General features: G+C 44.0%; 1 protein-coding gene across 1 annotated transcript in view; it reads left to right on the top strand.

The window, feature by feature from the left end:
- The window catches only part of smurf2 (SMAD specific E3 ubiquitin protein ligase 2), a 41,188-nt gene that overhangs the window by 15,013 nt on the left and 8,554 nt on the right, over positions 1-17,621 (top strand). The window contains exons 2-9 of the mRNA XM_028412769.1: positions 5,703-5,741; positions 7,415-7,523; positions 11,753-11,886; positions 14,282-14,347; positions 14,713-14,797; positions 14,971-15,054; positions 15,370-15,584; positions 16,898-16,982. Of these exons, the coding sequence (XP_028268570.1) occupies positions 5,703-5,741; positions 7,415-7,523; positions 11,753-11,886; positions 14,282-14,347; positions 14,713-14,797; positions 14,971-15,054; positions 15,370-15,584; positions 16,898-16,982 (817 nt within the window). The remainder of the gene's footprint in view (positions 1-5,702; positions 5,742-7,414; positions 7,524-11,752; positions 11,887-14,281; positions 14,348-14,712; positions 14,798-14,970; positions 15,055-15,369; positions 15,585-16,897; positions 16,983-17,621) is intronic.

Raw genomic sequence — 17,621 nt, 5'->3', positions numbered from 1 at the left:
CGACACTTGCTGTCGCTATGACGACAGAGGATTTTTAGATGGGCTGAGATACGCAGGGGTTATGCGATGCTTTTTTCCGGAGCGAGCGTCTCAGTGTTTTATGACACAAGAGGCAGAAGTTAGAGGCCGCTGTGGGCTGCATCCATACAGTCGTTATGGTTAATTACAAATATTTGGAAGATTATTGGTTATGGGAAAAGAACAGTCCTGTTGAGAATTATTTTCCAAAGAAACATGTTCAGGGAAATTGGTTTTATATTTCACACCAAGGGCAAGAACATAACTGTCAAGATCTTTAGTGCATATTGTGACATTTTGGACTTTGTGAAATACTGTGCCATATTATATGTTGCACCCCTCTGACATTGTTCTTGGAAGTAAAGGGGGTACCATAAATATTTACAGGCCCGAGTTTTATTTTGGGACAGGTTAATACCTCCCTGACCACCACACCTTCTGACACAAAATTGACTGCTGTGTCTAAATTTGTCCTATGTCCACCTCCTCACTCAGTGATGTGAGTCACACTGGCATCTGACATGAGGGGAAACAACTCTTTTTTCCTTCATTTATTAATGTCGTACAGCTGTGTGCGCGCGTGTGCGTCTGTCCATCAAATTTCTGGATTGAGTCTGCCTGCCTCTTTTCCATCTAGTGAGAGGCGAGATGATGACATTTGCCAGTGAGTGATTATAAGAGAGGGCGTCCAATAAAACAACGGATTTATGATACTGCCCTTAGTTGTAAGCTCGCCTACTTCCTTTGCTTAAAAGAAAGGCTTCTGTCATCAGCACCCCATTTCCAAAAAACAACATACGTTTGGGGGGATTTTTGGGTGCTTATGCAGTTAAAGACGCACTGCCATCTCATTTAAAATCACTATATACGGCACCAGACAGACAATTTAATGGCCTTTTGTCCATGTTGGGGTCATTTACTGCTACTGATGATATACCTCTGCAAGTTCAGCATTACCAAGGTGCTCTGCCCACATCTTTAGACCATCCAGATCCAGACATAAGACTGAAAAAAGGTGTGATTCTGAATTTGTAAGGGGTAAAGTAAAGGAAGGAAATGTAAGAATTCTGGGTTTAAAAAGTTTAGAGACACTTCATCAGACATCAAAGAAGCCAATACCGCCATAAAGGCTGGCAGACAGCTCAAACAGAGGGTCCCAAAAACCCAGATCGTGCTTAATGTCGGAACACTTTGAGTCTTCAGCCCTTAGGAAGACAGAGACTTCACTGATACTCTCAGTGAAGCCCTTAAGTTAACTAAAGGAAGTGTAGTGTAGTCTGCTTGCTCATAAAAGCATGTCAGACTATAAGGTGTGTGCATATGGATGTTTCCTGGTAATCTGTTCATATCAGTGCAAAACTATATTAAAGTGTATATGATCCCATGCATTTCTGGTCTCCTCACTGCTGATTTAACTAAACTTCCGTCCAGTTCGACGTCCCTGCGCTCTCCTCCTCGCTCCTCTGCAGCCTCACTCTGCTAATTGGCTTCCGCACCACTATTGTCTCTGTGTGTCTACCATTCCAGCGGCTTTTGGTCTGCTTTCTGTTTTCAGCTGTAATTTGGCCCCTTGTATGTTTTCATAAAGAGCCTATATAGGTATAATTGTAGCATTGCCTTCCTGCTGTGTGGTTAGCGGAGGACTGTTCATGTACTCGCAGGAGGGTCTGTAGCAGGCTGTTGTGTGGGTCCTTGCCTTTTTGGCAGTTGGTGTCATTTTGTCATTTTTTTTTGGGTCCTGGACATTGAATAGAGCCTTACTTTCCTTTAGCGTCACATTTCCCAGTCGTTCACTGTTCTTTCTCCTAACCTTGTGGATTTATTGCTTAGTGACTTCTAGACTTTTGAAGGTTTTCCCCTCTGGAATTGCCATAAAATGAATCTATTATTCACAGTATATTCACTACCGGCAAAGGCTTTAGACACTTGATGTGGTCATGCTTTCCATGCAATGTATAGCTTGTGTAAAGTAAACTTTGGATTCCGTCTGTGTCTTCTCTTTAAAATAGTGCTTGCTGGGGCCACATTAATTAAGTAGTTCAACCAAACAATGTTCATGTTATGCAAGATTCATCTTGTGGGCTGAAAGCTGAAAAACACTTCATAAGTGTAGAATTTTGTGACCAGTCATTCTCACTTCCTGCGGTGCAGGTGCAATAAAAAGGGACACTTCCTCCAGCAATTCTAGGAACTATGAACTATGGTTCCTGCTGTTTGAAAGTGCTTAAAGCTTAAATGTGTGTCAGATCTGTGACAAATGCATGCTGATGTCGTGTACCTCCTCGGTGGTCGTACACACCATCTCCTTTCCTATTTATGCGCTAATTTCAGTAACATTTCAACATTTATTTGCTCCAACTCTAATACCCCGTTCACACTGGGGGGAAAATGTGCTTAAGCAGGATTCGGCCGCATCCTGATCAATCCAGATGTGTTTTTTCGAATCCGGCTGTATCCAGTTTGATTTCAATCCGGCTAGATCCACCCACGAGAGGTGGATCTAGCCAGATTGGCTCAAATGTGGCTCAGGTGTGAACGCAAATGTGGCGAGCGAATCCGGCTAGCAACACGCTACTTCCAGTTAGCGATGTGCTACTTCTGGTTCACGGGGCGCGACACGGGACAAAAAAATGCATGCGCACACGCGGTCCTGCCGCGGCGTGAACGGACTCTGTATATTACGAGGCGCCACCTAGTGGTTTGGAGGACAGCAAACATGCTGGATGAAGCCGGATTGAGTGCGGACACAAGTGTGTGCTAGCCAGATTTGAAAATAGGTCTGAACGCATCCAGCTTAAAGGCTGTCTGGGCTCAATCCTACTCTAGCTGGAATGACTTTCTCCAACTTTTTCTAAGCTTCAACCCTCTGAAGTATACAGGATCTGGTATATGTCAACATGATCCTACAAGCGCAGAAGTACGCAGGATCACAGTGTTGTATTCCCTGCATAGATTCAACACACAGCTTTATGATGTTGTTGATGTCAGAGCTCTGTGGGGACTGTAACATCAGTTGCAAGACTCCCTTTTCCTCTCACTTATGAAGATCGTCTATGCCGACTGCATGTCAGGGTTCCTCTGCAGAACAGACATGGGACATAATCAGTAATGGATAATCTAATGTGCCTAAAATCCTTGTACTGAAGTGTGTGTGTACACCGTCTGTTGCATGTGTGCAGAAGCATTGTGGAAAAAAACTGTCACCTGTTACCTCAGTCTACCTTCTTCTCCCTTAACAACGAACAAACACACACACCATTCCCTCATGATTGTTAATAATTCATTAGATGACTGTGTTGGAGTGGAGAATGAAATGTCTCAGGGGACCTGTGTGTGTCTGTGTGTGTCTGTGTGTGTTTGCGCACATGCACATGCTCGCCTCAATGTTGAGGAAGAATGCAACTGAAAGTGATGCATACCAGATGTTTTTGAAATGAGGTGGGTTTCACTGGAACGTAACACATTCCCAGGGATGTTTGCGGAAAGAAATTCTTCCTCATCTGTCGAGCATGTTCAGCACCCCACCCCCACGCTGCCTCACCCCTACAAGGGTATGCATCCAGTGTTAGTCGACTGCTCCGCTCCTCCATCCTTTCAATCTACGCGCCTATAAAAAGAATGCATATGTAGCTGTCTGTGAAGCCGGTGAAGTGATTTTTTTTTTTTTCTTTGCTTATTTAATTTTGTCGACGCAGCATTCAGGAGGCATGTCCTCCCCCCTCTGATTCCTGGTGGGCAAAGTTGTTTCAGCTCAAACCCAAAGTGATTCACAGTGGTATTTGACCTGGTGTGTGTGTGTGTCTGGGTATGTGTGGCATGGAATGGAGAGGTTGAGGAAAAGTCAGTGGCTACAGATTGAATAACTTAAGCTGTAGTCTGGTACCATGGGTGTGCCTGTTGTCTATTTGTGTCAGCTCAGTCTGAACAATCTCACCTAAACATGAGAGCCAGACCAAAAAAAATGGCACCTACTAACAGCCTACAGTTATTCTTGATACATATCATTTTCTGGGAACCAATTATAAGGAATGCTTTGAGGGAGTTCAAAATCAAGGAATATGTGGGAGTAGGCCCTGAAAACTTTCCTTTTTTCTGTATAACATTAAAGGTCGGGTAGGAGATTTCATTCTGATGCACTTTTTGTTAAATTAGTGTAACTTCTCTTTACAATCCGATAGCAACCAATTAGTTCGGCAGTTTCTCATTAAAACGAAGAATATGAATCATCTGTGGAAGCTATAAAACTCTAAAAACATCAGCCAATCCTCCGGGTGGACCCTGTAGGAGTATTGGCTGGTTGTCACTCTCTTCCTGCTCTGTGCACCAGAGAGGTACGTGCATGATGGCCGACGTCACAGACCGCAGCTCGTCTTCAGGTGATGTGCGTCCATGTGGTTGGAGGCGTGGCTTCGGGGGGAGCTCCGAGAGAAAGGGGCGTGTGTTTACTTTGGAAATCTGGCTGACTCTCACTGAGTTTTCAAAATCTCCAACCCTACATTTAAATATAAAAAATTTAGGTGATTTTAAGATGCTCTTTGTCCTGTGACATTCACCGCTCTGTTGTGAGAGTGAAGGATGTTGGCCCTGATATCACCACTTCTATCTGTATTTATTGCATTTAATTCCACTATATGAGCGTGTTGATGTTGTCAGCAAAAACAAAATGTGCATCCACTAAAAATGAGTGTCCCTATGTTGGCCAGTTATATGGATAATCTGCAAAAATCTGCATCCCTAAAATATTTGGGTCCTCCATACGTTACTGCACATCTTCAGCTATAAAAAAGTAAAAACATTTAAAACTCTGCATGTACATGATGTTGGTTGGTGAAGGTTAAACAACCAAGTTTAGTGGTAAGTGCAGTAAAATGTATTTAATCCAAGTGTGTGAAATCATCACTGTTTACCAAAGCGACACCTGCACTTTGCCAGCTACAGTAGTGCTGTTTGAATTGTTTTTTTTTTAGCTAATAAGACAGACAACAGAGCAGTAACATCTGCACACTTCACTGAACAAAATAATGAATTGGCTACGATGAGATCATTGACATTGTATCTTGCTGAGGTCTCGACAGTTGTGAACAGATGTTCTAACTCTATCACATGCTTTGAAGCAGCTATCCGGCTCTCGCTGCTAATAATGACTGGAAGGAAACATGAAGACACTCACTCTTCAGCTTCACTTTTGTAATAATGTATCATCCCTCATCAAACTAGTGATTCAGCCACATCGATATCTATATCAGTTAGTGGCTGTTTCTCAACAGAAAAACTCCTAAACTGTTTCCATATGCCTGACTCACTGGCTGCAGCTCTCAACTCCAGACACCCAGGTGGTTTCTGAGCTGCCTCATCCATCCACACTTGCACAGGAGGCTGTAAGTAGCTCTGCCTCGTCACCTCAGCAACCGCCTCCATAGGATTACAATCGGCAGGATCAAGCCGTCTGCTGCTGCACGCAGAGAGAGACTAAACATCCTCCAGCTTAAAGTCACTGTTCTGATGAAGACAGTGGTTTTATATTGAAGTTCTTTTATTTTAATCAAACAAAAATGTGCAAAAGCGTCAAGGCAAGGTGTCTTGACACATCCGTCTCGTGCTTGTTAGCATGAATTCACATTTAGCCTAGCTTTCTTAATGTGTATTTTAATCTAATCCTTGTTTTCTCGTCTTCTCTTTTTCAGTCCTCTGTGCCAAAAACCTGGCGAAGAAGGACTTTTTCCGTAAGTGTCTACCATTCTGAGCTCTTAATGATAAACCTGCTTTGTTTATTAGGTGTTTGGATTTATGCATCCCTCTGTTAGCCACCAAAACACTCCTCATTTACCCACATAGCCATTTATTTCAGTGCAATATCAAGTTACAACACAACCACACAGACTAAAATTGTGCATTATCATCACAGCTTTCCTGCAGCACCCTCTTTTTTTTAATACGTTGTGTGTAGGTGTTGGGAGTGTTTGGGTGTGTTTGGGTCACGCTGTCATGGTGAACGAGCATGTAAAGGTCTTCTACTCACTCAGGTGGTTTTTGTGGTGCCCATTCCTGCCATTCCAATGTTGAGGAGCTGAGCAAACATTCGGTTAGGGAGCAGCACTGAGGATATAGATGGATATCTGTGTGTGTGTGTGTCCTCATATGTGAACTAAATCTATTGATTATGGTTGCTATGTCTGGACAAAAAGCCTACGTTCATTCTTACAAACCAAAAAACTTGGTAATAGATTTGCACTACATGCAGTAAAATATGTGGACAGCCAGCTGCTGTATTTATTGCCTTTTCTGGATCCTTGTCCAGCCCTTGTAGCTCTCAATAGTCCCAGATCACGCCGGCGTGATTGTATCACGTGACATTTTCAACACGTCTTAACAGAAAAACTCTTCCATCTCTGGAAAGTGCAGATTTTGAACGTTCACCCAGTTTTTATTTTATGTTGATACACCCAGTAAAACCAGAGATACGATACGTTTTAGTTCGAGTATTTGTCAGAGCATAAAAGAGCGATCAGAGCGCTCGGCAGGCGTTGGATTTCTCTCGCCGTACTCGTCAATTTTGGTCTTTTTACAAGTCGGTCAGATATAAATAGTAATAAATAGTATTTTTTTCCATTCGGATTTAGTGATTTTTGTTTGTTTTGGGTCCCAATATGTTAATAGAGTAGGTTAAACCTAAAAATAATGATCAGATCTTATAGGTGAGGTTGTGCTGAAAAAAAGGATACCAAACATGGGTATGGTAATATTTTCAATGTGGGATATTAAGACCAAACCAAAAGCATTCATAAACGGCCAGAATAGGCCCAGACTTGTGAAGGTTAAAGGTAAAGTCTGATGAAGAGTGATGGACAAGGCGAGGCGAGTTCTTATACAGTACGCTAGGAAGTTTTTTTATGTCACATTAAGAGCCAACAAACACAGAAAGTTATCGTCTAATTCCTAATTATATGCTCTAAAACTGCAGCAGTTATTTAGTTAATCGAAGTTTGGAACTCTCAGTCTGGAAACAGGAACATTTTTAAGACATTTCTACACTGGTTTGGCCATTAAATGTCAGAATATATTGATCGATAAATCATGATCCATAATGCGAACACTCATCTGCTGCAGATTAAGTTAACTGCAGGATTAAGATTTGCAACTTCACAACTAGCGGGATGTTAAAGTTACAGGTAGTGTCCATTTACTTTTGGTCACATCACACCAGCTTCTCATACTGAGCATCACAAATTGATGCTTTAGTCATTTATGGCTATATTTTTATCACCAAAGCACAAAGCAAACTGTTGTAGACACCACAGCGTGTGTGTCCGTGTGTGTCCGTGTGTGTGTGTTTTTTGTCTTGTTAGACTGTCTGTTCTCGCTGTAAATGTGATGACGCTCTCTTCTCTCCCTACAGGCCTCCCTGATCCCTTCGCCAAGGTGGTGGTTGACGGTTCAGGACAATGCCACTCAACAGACACTGTGAGGAATACACTCGACCCCAAGTGGAACCAACACTATGACCTGTGAGTCCCAAAGCACCTCTCACACTCCTGGTTTATGTGAAAACCTCCCACCTGCCTGTCTGTTGAGTGTCTCTCTTTATTTAACCCTGAGAAGTTTCAGGCTTTTGGATCTAAACAGTAACAGATGAGAACAGCTCCTGCGTCTGCCCTCTGACTTATCGGCAAACTCTGTGATGACATAACCGTTCGGTCCTTTGGAACAGCAGCTGATGTTGCACCAGTAGTATTTTCTTCCATTGGCTGAAACACGTGCATGTCTTGTTGTACCCCGGTTGCTTTTTTTTTTCCCCAAAGATGGAGCGTCCTGTGAACCTGGGGGGGAAAAAAAAAAAAAGAGAGAGACAGACAGAGCGTGTGAGTGAAAATGTGAGAGTGAAAGTTTCCAGTATTCGCCCGGTGTTTATCCAAACCATCATGTGTAGCCAACAGCGAGAGGAAGCACGTGTCTCCGTTTGTTTGGTTGCTACGGATACAGGACCCTCTCTCTCTCTCTCTCTCTCTACACGGCCATTAAATTAGCTGCTTGTGTCACATTTGACAAGAGGGGGTGCGCACGTATGCACACCTTTGAGATGAATCGGCGGAGAGGAGAACACAGTGGAACTTCTTTGCTCTAATGTGTCCCGAGAGGCTGCAGATACAGTCGACTGGAATTTATGTGAAAATGAGTCGTGCTTCTCTGCGCCAGTGATAAGTTTACCATCGCTGTCTGTCGGTGTTTATTCTCACGGCCTTTCAGGTGGCGTGTCAGAGCTTTTAATTGACTGAGAACAGCCAAGCTAGCAGCCTTGGCTGGCTCACACTTATTAAAATAGGGCCTGCAACACCTGGTGTTCCGAAACACAGCCGAGCGCTTTAAAGCTGTTGGCAGTGACTCTTTTTTTCCGTTTGTTGTACGAGAGAGTGCAGAAATTCTGTGTGTGTGCAGGCCCGTGGTTTCATTGGTGCACTACAGTGAGCAAACTGGTTCATGGACTGTGACCCCAGGATGTAGCCAGCATGCCTAAGATAGTGGTCTGTCTGTCTGGTGGTCTGCCTGCACCGAGTCTTTAAAGCAGACTGTTAACAGGATGTTATTGAAATAAAGATAATGCTCACATAAAAAACACAACGACACAGCACTTATGAGCAATGAGATGATAAGAACCTTTATCTTTATAGTAAGTTTCATGTGCACTTGATCGCATTTGGTTAATTAATAGTCCTTCACATACAGCATTAATAAGTAGTACATCTGCTGGGTTAAGTGCCCAGTCTAGACTCAAATTATGCACGCCCACTCACCCGTCCGTTTATTTTTCCCGTCACTATCGGAGCTGTGTTTCTGTGGAAGCACCCAGATAAACACAACTACACTCTGGCTTTATCCCACCATTAACCTTAGCATGTAGTACAATTATGGTGCAGAAAAATAACAGCTATCTGACGAACCATCTGTTGTTCCGAAGCCTTTTTTTTTTCTTTCTCTGTCCAGCAAGCTTCTATTTTAAGCTGTTTACCTACCAGAGCAGAGCTATATATATATTTAGTAGCTGATTACATGGACAATGGATGTTCTTCACATTTAGCAGCACAATGATGGAAGACCTTAAAGATATTTTAGTCTTGTAGTTAGGAAGAAAATTAAGTTTGAGATGGTTTAAGATGGGTGATGGTTCTATAGCGGTTCTTTGTTAGTTTTAGCAAACTGGCTCAGCTTATGGAGCTCGCTGATCAACAGGTTATGAAGCCAACACCTTTTTTGTTCCTTTTCTTCTTCTTTTTTTTGGAGGCCTGGAACCAAACCTGCCCCTTGTTTGTAGGGATTATTCATTGTAAGATTTTTGCAGTAGTCTAGGTATATCCGTTGCTTAATGGCCTTTCTACACTGTGTGATTTTTATCAATCTTATAAGACCATTGCATGACACACGTCGTGCGACGTGGATCTAATAAACTTTGGTACGACGTCAGGTTGGATGCGTGCAGATTGTACGATGACCATTCACTGAATCGCAGGCGATCACAGGTGACGACGTACATCAACATGGGAGGAGGAGGAGGAGGAGGATGTGGACGCGGAGTGACGGGTCGTAGCAGCTGTCACCTGGTGAGACAGTCATGCTAAATTTCTGACACCACTAGAATTTTATCTCAGCTTGTCTTTGGTCGCAAGACGCCGACAACGGCCGTCGTGGAACCTGCCTCACCGCGCGACGTAAGAGCCATGACCAAAGATATCTCCACGATTCACCTACGATGGTCGTCTTTCGTCTGCGACAACCCAAAATTGCACATTGTAAACCGGGCATAAAGCTATTTTATTGACGTATCTGTTCCTTGTTCTGATGCTCTAGCCATTTGTTTTAGACACGAGTGTCTGTGGCTAAAGATTTCTGCTTCAAAGTGTCACTACTCAAACCTCAAATCTTACAAATAGAAGGTCTAAGTTTGGGAGTGATGCCAGGTTTTACTGAAATAATGAATCTCATTTGTGGACATTATGTTGCATTGCTGTTAGGCTTGGCTTTTATTCAGGCCATGTGTTTTTGACAGTAAATCTGCAAAAAAAATAGGAACAACAAAAACATACCAGAGATGCCTCTTTGGAAGAATTCAGCCTCTTAAATGAAAAGATGTATTTCTTTAAAACAAAAAGTACACGTGACTCCTTAAACCGCTGCTTCATTTTTTTATTGTAATTTTCCTGTTGTCTTTTCTTCCCTCTGCGTCATTGCCAGTGACTGTATTAAAAAATCTTTGCCAGACTAATGAATTTTATTACATGGAGGGTGATCCAGATGACTGGGGTTTGGTTATAATACTTCCCTCCCGTCACGTCTGTCCGACATAGCGGCTCTCACATCTCACCCCAGACAGGCATTTGGCGTGGAGTCAAAATGTCCAGACGTCTTACTCACAGCCCCATTGTTTCATATCCCTTTTGGAAAGCAGCATGATAATTACAGTGGGATGCAGTTCTGCGAACCGTACAGATGATTAGTTTTAGACTTAGAAGGAGGGAGCCCACCCGAGCAGATGTGCCGCAACAGGTTCACATGCTGACCTGACCCCCACAAGGAGACGAGACAGACTGTTTGTCTGTTTGTAATTGATCATGTTGATCAGTTGATCCATTGTTTTTGTCCCTAGAAATCATGGCTGGACCATGAAAGCAAGTTACATTCATACACACTGATCTCATAATTCTGACGTCCATTTTCTCATAATTACCGTGATATCCAGATCTTATAATTATAAGAAAAGCTTTCACAATTGCGAAATAAGATTTCACATTAAGATCCAGAGCTTGTAATTAATAACAAGGTCATGATCTCGTTTCAACTATCAGATTCATGATCATAGAAATTCATACAAAAGCAGCAGCAGCAGTAATTGGATGCAGTGTTGTTCCACCATGTTATCCGCTCCCATTCACAGTTTAAGCTGCAATTAGAAAGAATTATTACAGACAATTGTACGTTTTGTTTCATTTGTGTCGATGTTATTCTGTTGTAGACTTTTTCTTTTGATTTTCCCCAAATTAGTACAATCGTTATCTAATGTATTAGTTCAGGATTCTTCAGGCTGTCGCAGGTTTATAGTTTCTGAACCTATTTACTTGATCATAACTTCAGAATAGTTTACTTTGTGGCAAACTACATGACTAATATCACAACTCCCTGCTTGTGACGGCATGATTGATGACTGTTTGTAGCTAATCACTTTTTTAATTACTTTACTTTTCATATATTGCAGTAAAGGGGCCGTTATTAATATGACGTGTGGGGAATTTTAGAGAAAGAAAAATGGGCTTGAAGACCTAAAAATGTGTTGTAATTTTATAGGAAAACAGGCCTGACAGATTCGATGTTTCAGTTTTTAGATTATGCCACTACATGTTATGTTGTCTCTCTGCAGTGCCCTTCATCCCATTTTTCTTCGAGTAGGGCTGCTGTGAGTTCGATAAATGATTTAAAGGATTGCTCTCAGACTGTGACAGATGCTCCAGGTTACATTTATAAAAAAAAAAAAAAAAAGTCTCTCCACTACCTTCCACCTCTTCTGCCTCCATGTCCCCCACTGATGACTTGGCAGTAGCCTTTGCACTGGGTGGGTGGGTGCGTGTCTCCAGTTGAGACACTGGGACATCTTGAGTGAGATCCCAAGCACCTCGTGTCAGCACATGAGCTGCTAGCATCGTATTTCGCGGTGAATATTAATCATGGCCTCTTCTCTCTTTCTCTTCAGATACATCGGAAAATCGGATTCCATCACTATCAGCGTGTGGAATCACAAGAAGATTCATAAGAAGCAAGGGGCTGGGTTCCTGGGCTGTGTCCGCCTTCTGTCAAACGCCATCAACCGCCTTAAAGACACAGGCTGTAAGTGTCCATACTCTCGCTGTGTAGTCTGAGGAGCAAAGGGGTAGAAGAAAAGGCTGCAGGCCAACCTATCAGGGACACTTAGTGGGAATTGGTTTGAATTGAAGTGGTGGTGGTTGAGAATGTTGCACAACATGGCGCTCTACACCACAACATCAATGTGTCTCATCTCCATACGTCTGTGTGCTTGTGAATTTACCAATAAAGAGTTTCCATGTTGTGATCCTAACTCGCTGCAGCAGAGGTTAGTTAATCAGTCCGACCAGTGGATAACAGTTAATACTGCAGGTGCTGCGGGTGAGAAACAAGAAGATTTATGTCGATTTATACAGTTGGGTGAGGGAAGGTTTGAGTTGTCTGAGCATGGAGACATAATGCTGTCCCTTTTCTAATTGAAGGCGTTCGACCTTGAGCACACTCTAGAATGTTTGCATGAGAGTCTATAGAGCACAGCTGTACAGACTGATGCAATGCTACAACTGGCCATGCTACACTTCAAAGACGCAACTTCACGAAAGGGAATTTAGTTGCTATGGAAGCAGAAGGTGGGATTAGTGAAATCGATCGTCTGTGTCCAATATTTCTGTGCTACTTTATTTGTAATTTCCCCCTGGTTCTGATTGCTCATATCATTACTCTCTACAGGAGAGGGGAATAACTGTTAAATTATTTATTAGTATGATCAGAAATCCACAGCCCTAATGAAGCCGCATCCATCAAGCTGGTCTGTTACCCGCAGTGCAATTAAGGAGAAGCAGTTAATTCCTCAGTGCTGCTGCCTACAACACGGAGTAGCTCCATAGTGTCCCGCCTCACTCACTAAGCCTGACAGAGGCCAGACCAGGGTGTGAGAGGGGTCAGCACACTCTGCCCCTGCCCCAGAACAGGAAGAGCCAATCAACATGACCCTGTAATTACAGTAAAAACGTCCCCTGTCAGGAGCTAACTGGATAAATGAGACGGAGGCTTTAGTAAGTGGTTCAGAGTAAAAGCAGTGCTAGACAGTTGTAGCTTCAACCAAGCGGTCTGGAGTGATTTTTCCTGCGACATGCTCAGTGGTCTTGTAGGCAAAAAACGGGAAAGGATCCCACCACTTTTCCTAGAAGCCCCTGACACTGTTGTTTTCCTTTAGCGACACAGGAAACCTGAACCTTGTGCCACAGCTGTGAGTGGTTTGCCTCTGCATTTCCTCTCTCTCTCTCTCTCTCTCTCTCCTGGCCTTCTCCTCACCCCTCACTTTCCCGTTCAGCCTCCTCCATACATAGACTGGCAGCATGTGTGCAAAATACACACACAAACACACACACTCCCAAAAAAATGCCATTGTGACTAACTTCCCTCTATCTCCGTCTGCCGATCTAGACAACCGGTCATTTCACGCAGACATGCATAATTGTACAGCTATTTAAGTGTAAGCGCAGATTTGTTGCGCTCTCTTTGTTGTGGTCTCGCTCCCCTTGTGTGTATTTGTCATTCCTTTGTTTTTGTGTGTAGTTACCAGCAGTTGCCATTCTGTCCCCTCCACAAGCCTTAGAGGAGGACATTTGTGTATAATTGTGTGTCTTGACTGTAACATTTATGTATAATTGCGAGTGTTTATGTGTCTTTATGTCCATGACACTATGATAGTATTTAAGTGTATATGCTTTTATACATCTGTGTGTGTCTGTGTGTGTGTGCGTTGTGGCTGCTGACCTCCGGCCAGCCTTGTAACGCTTTGACCATTGCCTGTTTTGGTCCTTGTTTAGTCTAGACAGACATCCTGAGCTGATCTGCATGACACCCAGACAACAGAGAGCAGATAGTGGCATTTCTCATGTCTGCAGGCAACTTGGACATTTTTTGGTCTGTTTTTTTTTTTTTTTTTCCTCTCTCTCAGTCCTTCTCCCTCACTCGCAAATTCCGCAGACTTTAAGAAGTTCAGACAAAGAGTTTCCAGACTTTGGCAGAAGTTCATGTCCATGCTAAGGCTGAGTGGAATAGTGCTGGCTTTGTACTGAAATTTGTCAAATGTTTGACCCCTGCATTTGAACTGAAGCCTGCTCTGTACCGATGCTCAGTGAGATTTTTTACAGCCCGTGGCTGTTCCACAGACCAGACCATCTGTTCCTGGGCACAGCCAAACTGCGGTCTGCAGACACTAGAATGAGAGACGGATAATGAGGGAGAGAGGACTCTTGAGTGATGTAAATGATACATAGCAATGGAGGGGACTCGTCTGAGGGGGGGCGCATCCAAGCACATGCTGGTTTACGTGTTTGTTTCTCAGATTGATGAATCCTTTCTCTGTCTCCACTGCTCTATTTTTTACCCTTTCTTTCATCTCCTTTCTCATTTCCTGTCTGTCTGTTCTCTTTCTCTCTCATCATCCTTTGCTTCGGCATCCTCTCCACAGACCAGAGACTAGACTTGAACAAGCTCAGTCCTAATGACAGCGACACAGTCAGAGGACAGATAGTGGGTGAGTATGTTAAATGATGTTAACCATGTAAAAACAAATTTACTAACTAACTCATTCTTGCAGTAAAAGCCCTCCACGCTGAAACATAATAATGTAGTCTGCCAAATGTTGCTCATTATTGTTGCTTTGCTTAAAGTACCAGATTAGATTTCGTAATACCAGATCCTCCCTGCAGAGGTTAAAAAAAAAAAAAAGAACAAAATGTAGTTGCACTTAACCAGACCCTTCAGAATATGTCTGATGACCCTTTTCCTGCTGCTCATAAAGACGTACAGCTCAGTTTTGTGCTTCGATAAAATATCTCTGATCTGCTGTCGAGTAATACTCACAGTGTCTGTGCATCTGTCTGCCATGTGTTGCTGCAGTGAGCCTGCAGTCGAGGGACCGGATAGGCACAGGAGGTCCTGTGGTGGACTGCAGTCGGCTGTTTGACAATGATCTTCCAGATGGGTGAGTGAGTCTGGGGAAATCTCCTGACATCCCAAGAGGAGGTTTATTTTTTCCCTTCCTAGATGCTCACTATACAACTACAGAGTTAGATATATTAATATGACATTTGCATGTGGGGCTGAAACAGCTGCTTCACCGTGTCAGCTCACTGCTGTGTCTGTTCTTGCTGCCAGCTGGGAGGAGAGGAGGACTGCGTCTGGACGAATCCAGTACTTGAACCACATCACACGCACCACACAGTGGGAGAGGCCTACCAGGTGAGTACACTCTGCACAAACCCACGCCTCATTTAAACAGCCACAGCGTGCAGACGGGCGACCCCGTCTCTGACCTCGGTGTTCACAAACCAAGGGAGCACTGGAGGAAAGGTGTAGGCGCTCCTCAATAAAAAGAAGACAGCGACAACGATGTGGACGTCACAGAGCTGGCAAGAGTAGAAACTGAGGTCTTATGATATGGTTCTTTTTAACTGGTTATACAACACAAAAGACGTATTTGAGTTGTTGCTACAATTAGCCATGATTGTGCAGATTTCTAGAGGATTAAGTGCAGACCCATCTCTCCCCTCTCAGGCCTGCGTCGGAGTACTCCAGCCCCGGTCGGCCGCTCAGCTGCATTGTGGATGAGAACACGCCCATCAGCACAAACGGCGCCACGCCCACCACAGCGTTACCGCCCAGCAACGACGACCAGCGAGCTCAGGAGAGGCGGGTCCGCTCACAGAGGCATCGCAACTACATGAGCAGAACCCACCTGCACACGCCGCCGGACCTTCCCGAGGGATATGGTGAGCGGGAGAAACAGGCTCTGCAGTCTCTATGCAGATGAATGATTAAGTAAAAAAAAAAAATCGTCCTGTGAAAGCTGCCTCTGCGTCCACAATGACTTTGTGTCATCAGTGTAATGCAGTTGCAGTAATTGCTTTGCCTCCTGCCTGCCTCAACACTGGGCTCAGTAACCCAGCTAATCTGTGTCCTCATTCAGGCCTGCGTCGCTCTGATGATGGTGCAGCTCCACACAAGGAGCCTGAAATACTGGCTCCATTTTATACAATCTAATTGAATTGACCTAGCTGTTAAAAGCTGGCGGCAGCCGCTTGCTCCCCCCCTCCTCCTCTGTTCTCTCTCTACACACAGTCAAACAATCAGATGCATTCATGTAAAAGCAAACACACACACACACACACACAAGCTGTGATCCCTCCACACAGCCTGAGGGAGTTTTGTTTATCATCACAGTAAAGACTTTAGGGCCCAGAGACGTAGAGGCGTATCACAGCTTTGCCTTCAGTCCTCTCATCTCTATCTCTGTGTCCCCTTTCATCAATCCACCCTGTTCTCTGACAGTGATTCAGTGTGTGCTGTCGGAGTGAGCTCCACAGCGACTTTACTATAAAAGTTGCAACAGCAATCTTACTAGGTCAGGCCTCTTAACACTGATGCATCTCTTTGAATGCTGACAAGTGTGAGGAACATCCAGCCAGTGCAAAGAACTGAACTGTAAAGGTAGAAATTGCAAATATTCTCTGAAAACCAAACAATACTACATCATTTTATCAGTTCAGAGTCATGTTTATTTGTTGTTGTGCAGCCTGGATTTGTTTGTGTCGAACGCCCGGCTTTTAGTCAACTTGAGAAAATTCAGTAAGAAGTCACCGTCTGTGTTAAATGTATAGCATCAGCTGGGTGTTAGATCCAAAGTGATGCCAGACGGCGAGGCCCTCCCTGGCAGGCAGCTCCATGGAAACATCTCTGTCAGGCTGTGATGAATGAGCTCACCAACTGAAAAGTCAGACATCCACCCCCCACCGTCGCCCATCTCTCATCTCCTCTCTTTTCCTTTCCAATGTTCTTCACCCTGTCTCACACCTCCTCCTCCTCCTCTTCCCATTTTTCTGCCTCTTCCTGGCTGCGTTCTGGGATCTCCACTGACTCAGGCGGTTCCATTTTTTTTTTTTTGTCTCCATCTGTCTGAATGTTTTCTTACGCAGACAGATCATGCTCATGACGTGCCATCATGTGGCATGCAAACTCAATTTTGATCATTTGATGTGTAATTTGCTTGAACTTCAATTAACCATGTTTTTGTTTTGTCTTACAGAGCAAAGGACGACGCAGCAAGGCCAAGTTTACTTCCTCCACACTCAGACTGGTGTCAGCACATGGCACGACCCCAGGGTACCCAGGTATATTCTCCACAGACTCAGACTCAGCTGACAGTACCCATATTTTGCATCTTGGCAGTCACATTCCGGCTTCCCTTGTAGTTTTGCTGCAAACCTGTAGCCGATTATGAGCCTGACATGCTGTGAGAAGACCCATGTCACGGTGCTCTGAGAGCAATTCGGTCCTCTGGCACAGGCACTGAAAAGCCCTCACTCCTGGGACACATGGCCCACAGCACACGGGCTTCAATGAGCCCTACCAGCGGCTGTTGGGCAATGATCACAGAGGCATGCATGTTGTATTCATTACCATATTGCAAAAGAATGTAGATGCACAATATCTGCATGTGCACACACAGACCTCGGTGCACTGCCTCAATAAAACATGACTGATCACTTCTCTTTTGCGTCGGTGTATAACTGAGAGATGACATTTTTATGGCTGTAGGTAGGAGCCCTTGGTCACGCCACGCCTTATCTTACAGCTCTAACATTAGCAGATTGCTTTGCTGCCAAGCTCGCACCACGTGCGAGGCTCCAGTCCCTTTTGGCTTAAACCCCCTAAAAATGGTGAAGTTAGCGCCAGCCCTGCAAGCCTGCTGTAGTTTCTGAGCCTTCTCGGCCTCTATGGATGGAGCTGAAAGGGTGTAGGGCAGCAGT

Source organism: Parambassis ranga, chromosome 8, assembly GCF_900634625.1.
Source record: "Parambassis ranga chromosome 8, fParRan2.1, whole genome shotgun sequence".
NCBI classification, from domain to species: Eukaryota; Metazoa; Chordata; class Actinopteri; family Ambassidae; genus Parambassis; species Parambassis ranga.
This window is presented reverse-complemented; position numbering and strand designations above follow the sequence as displayed.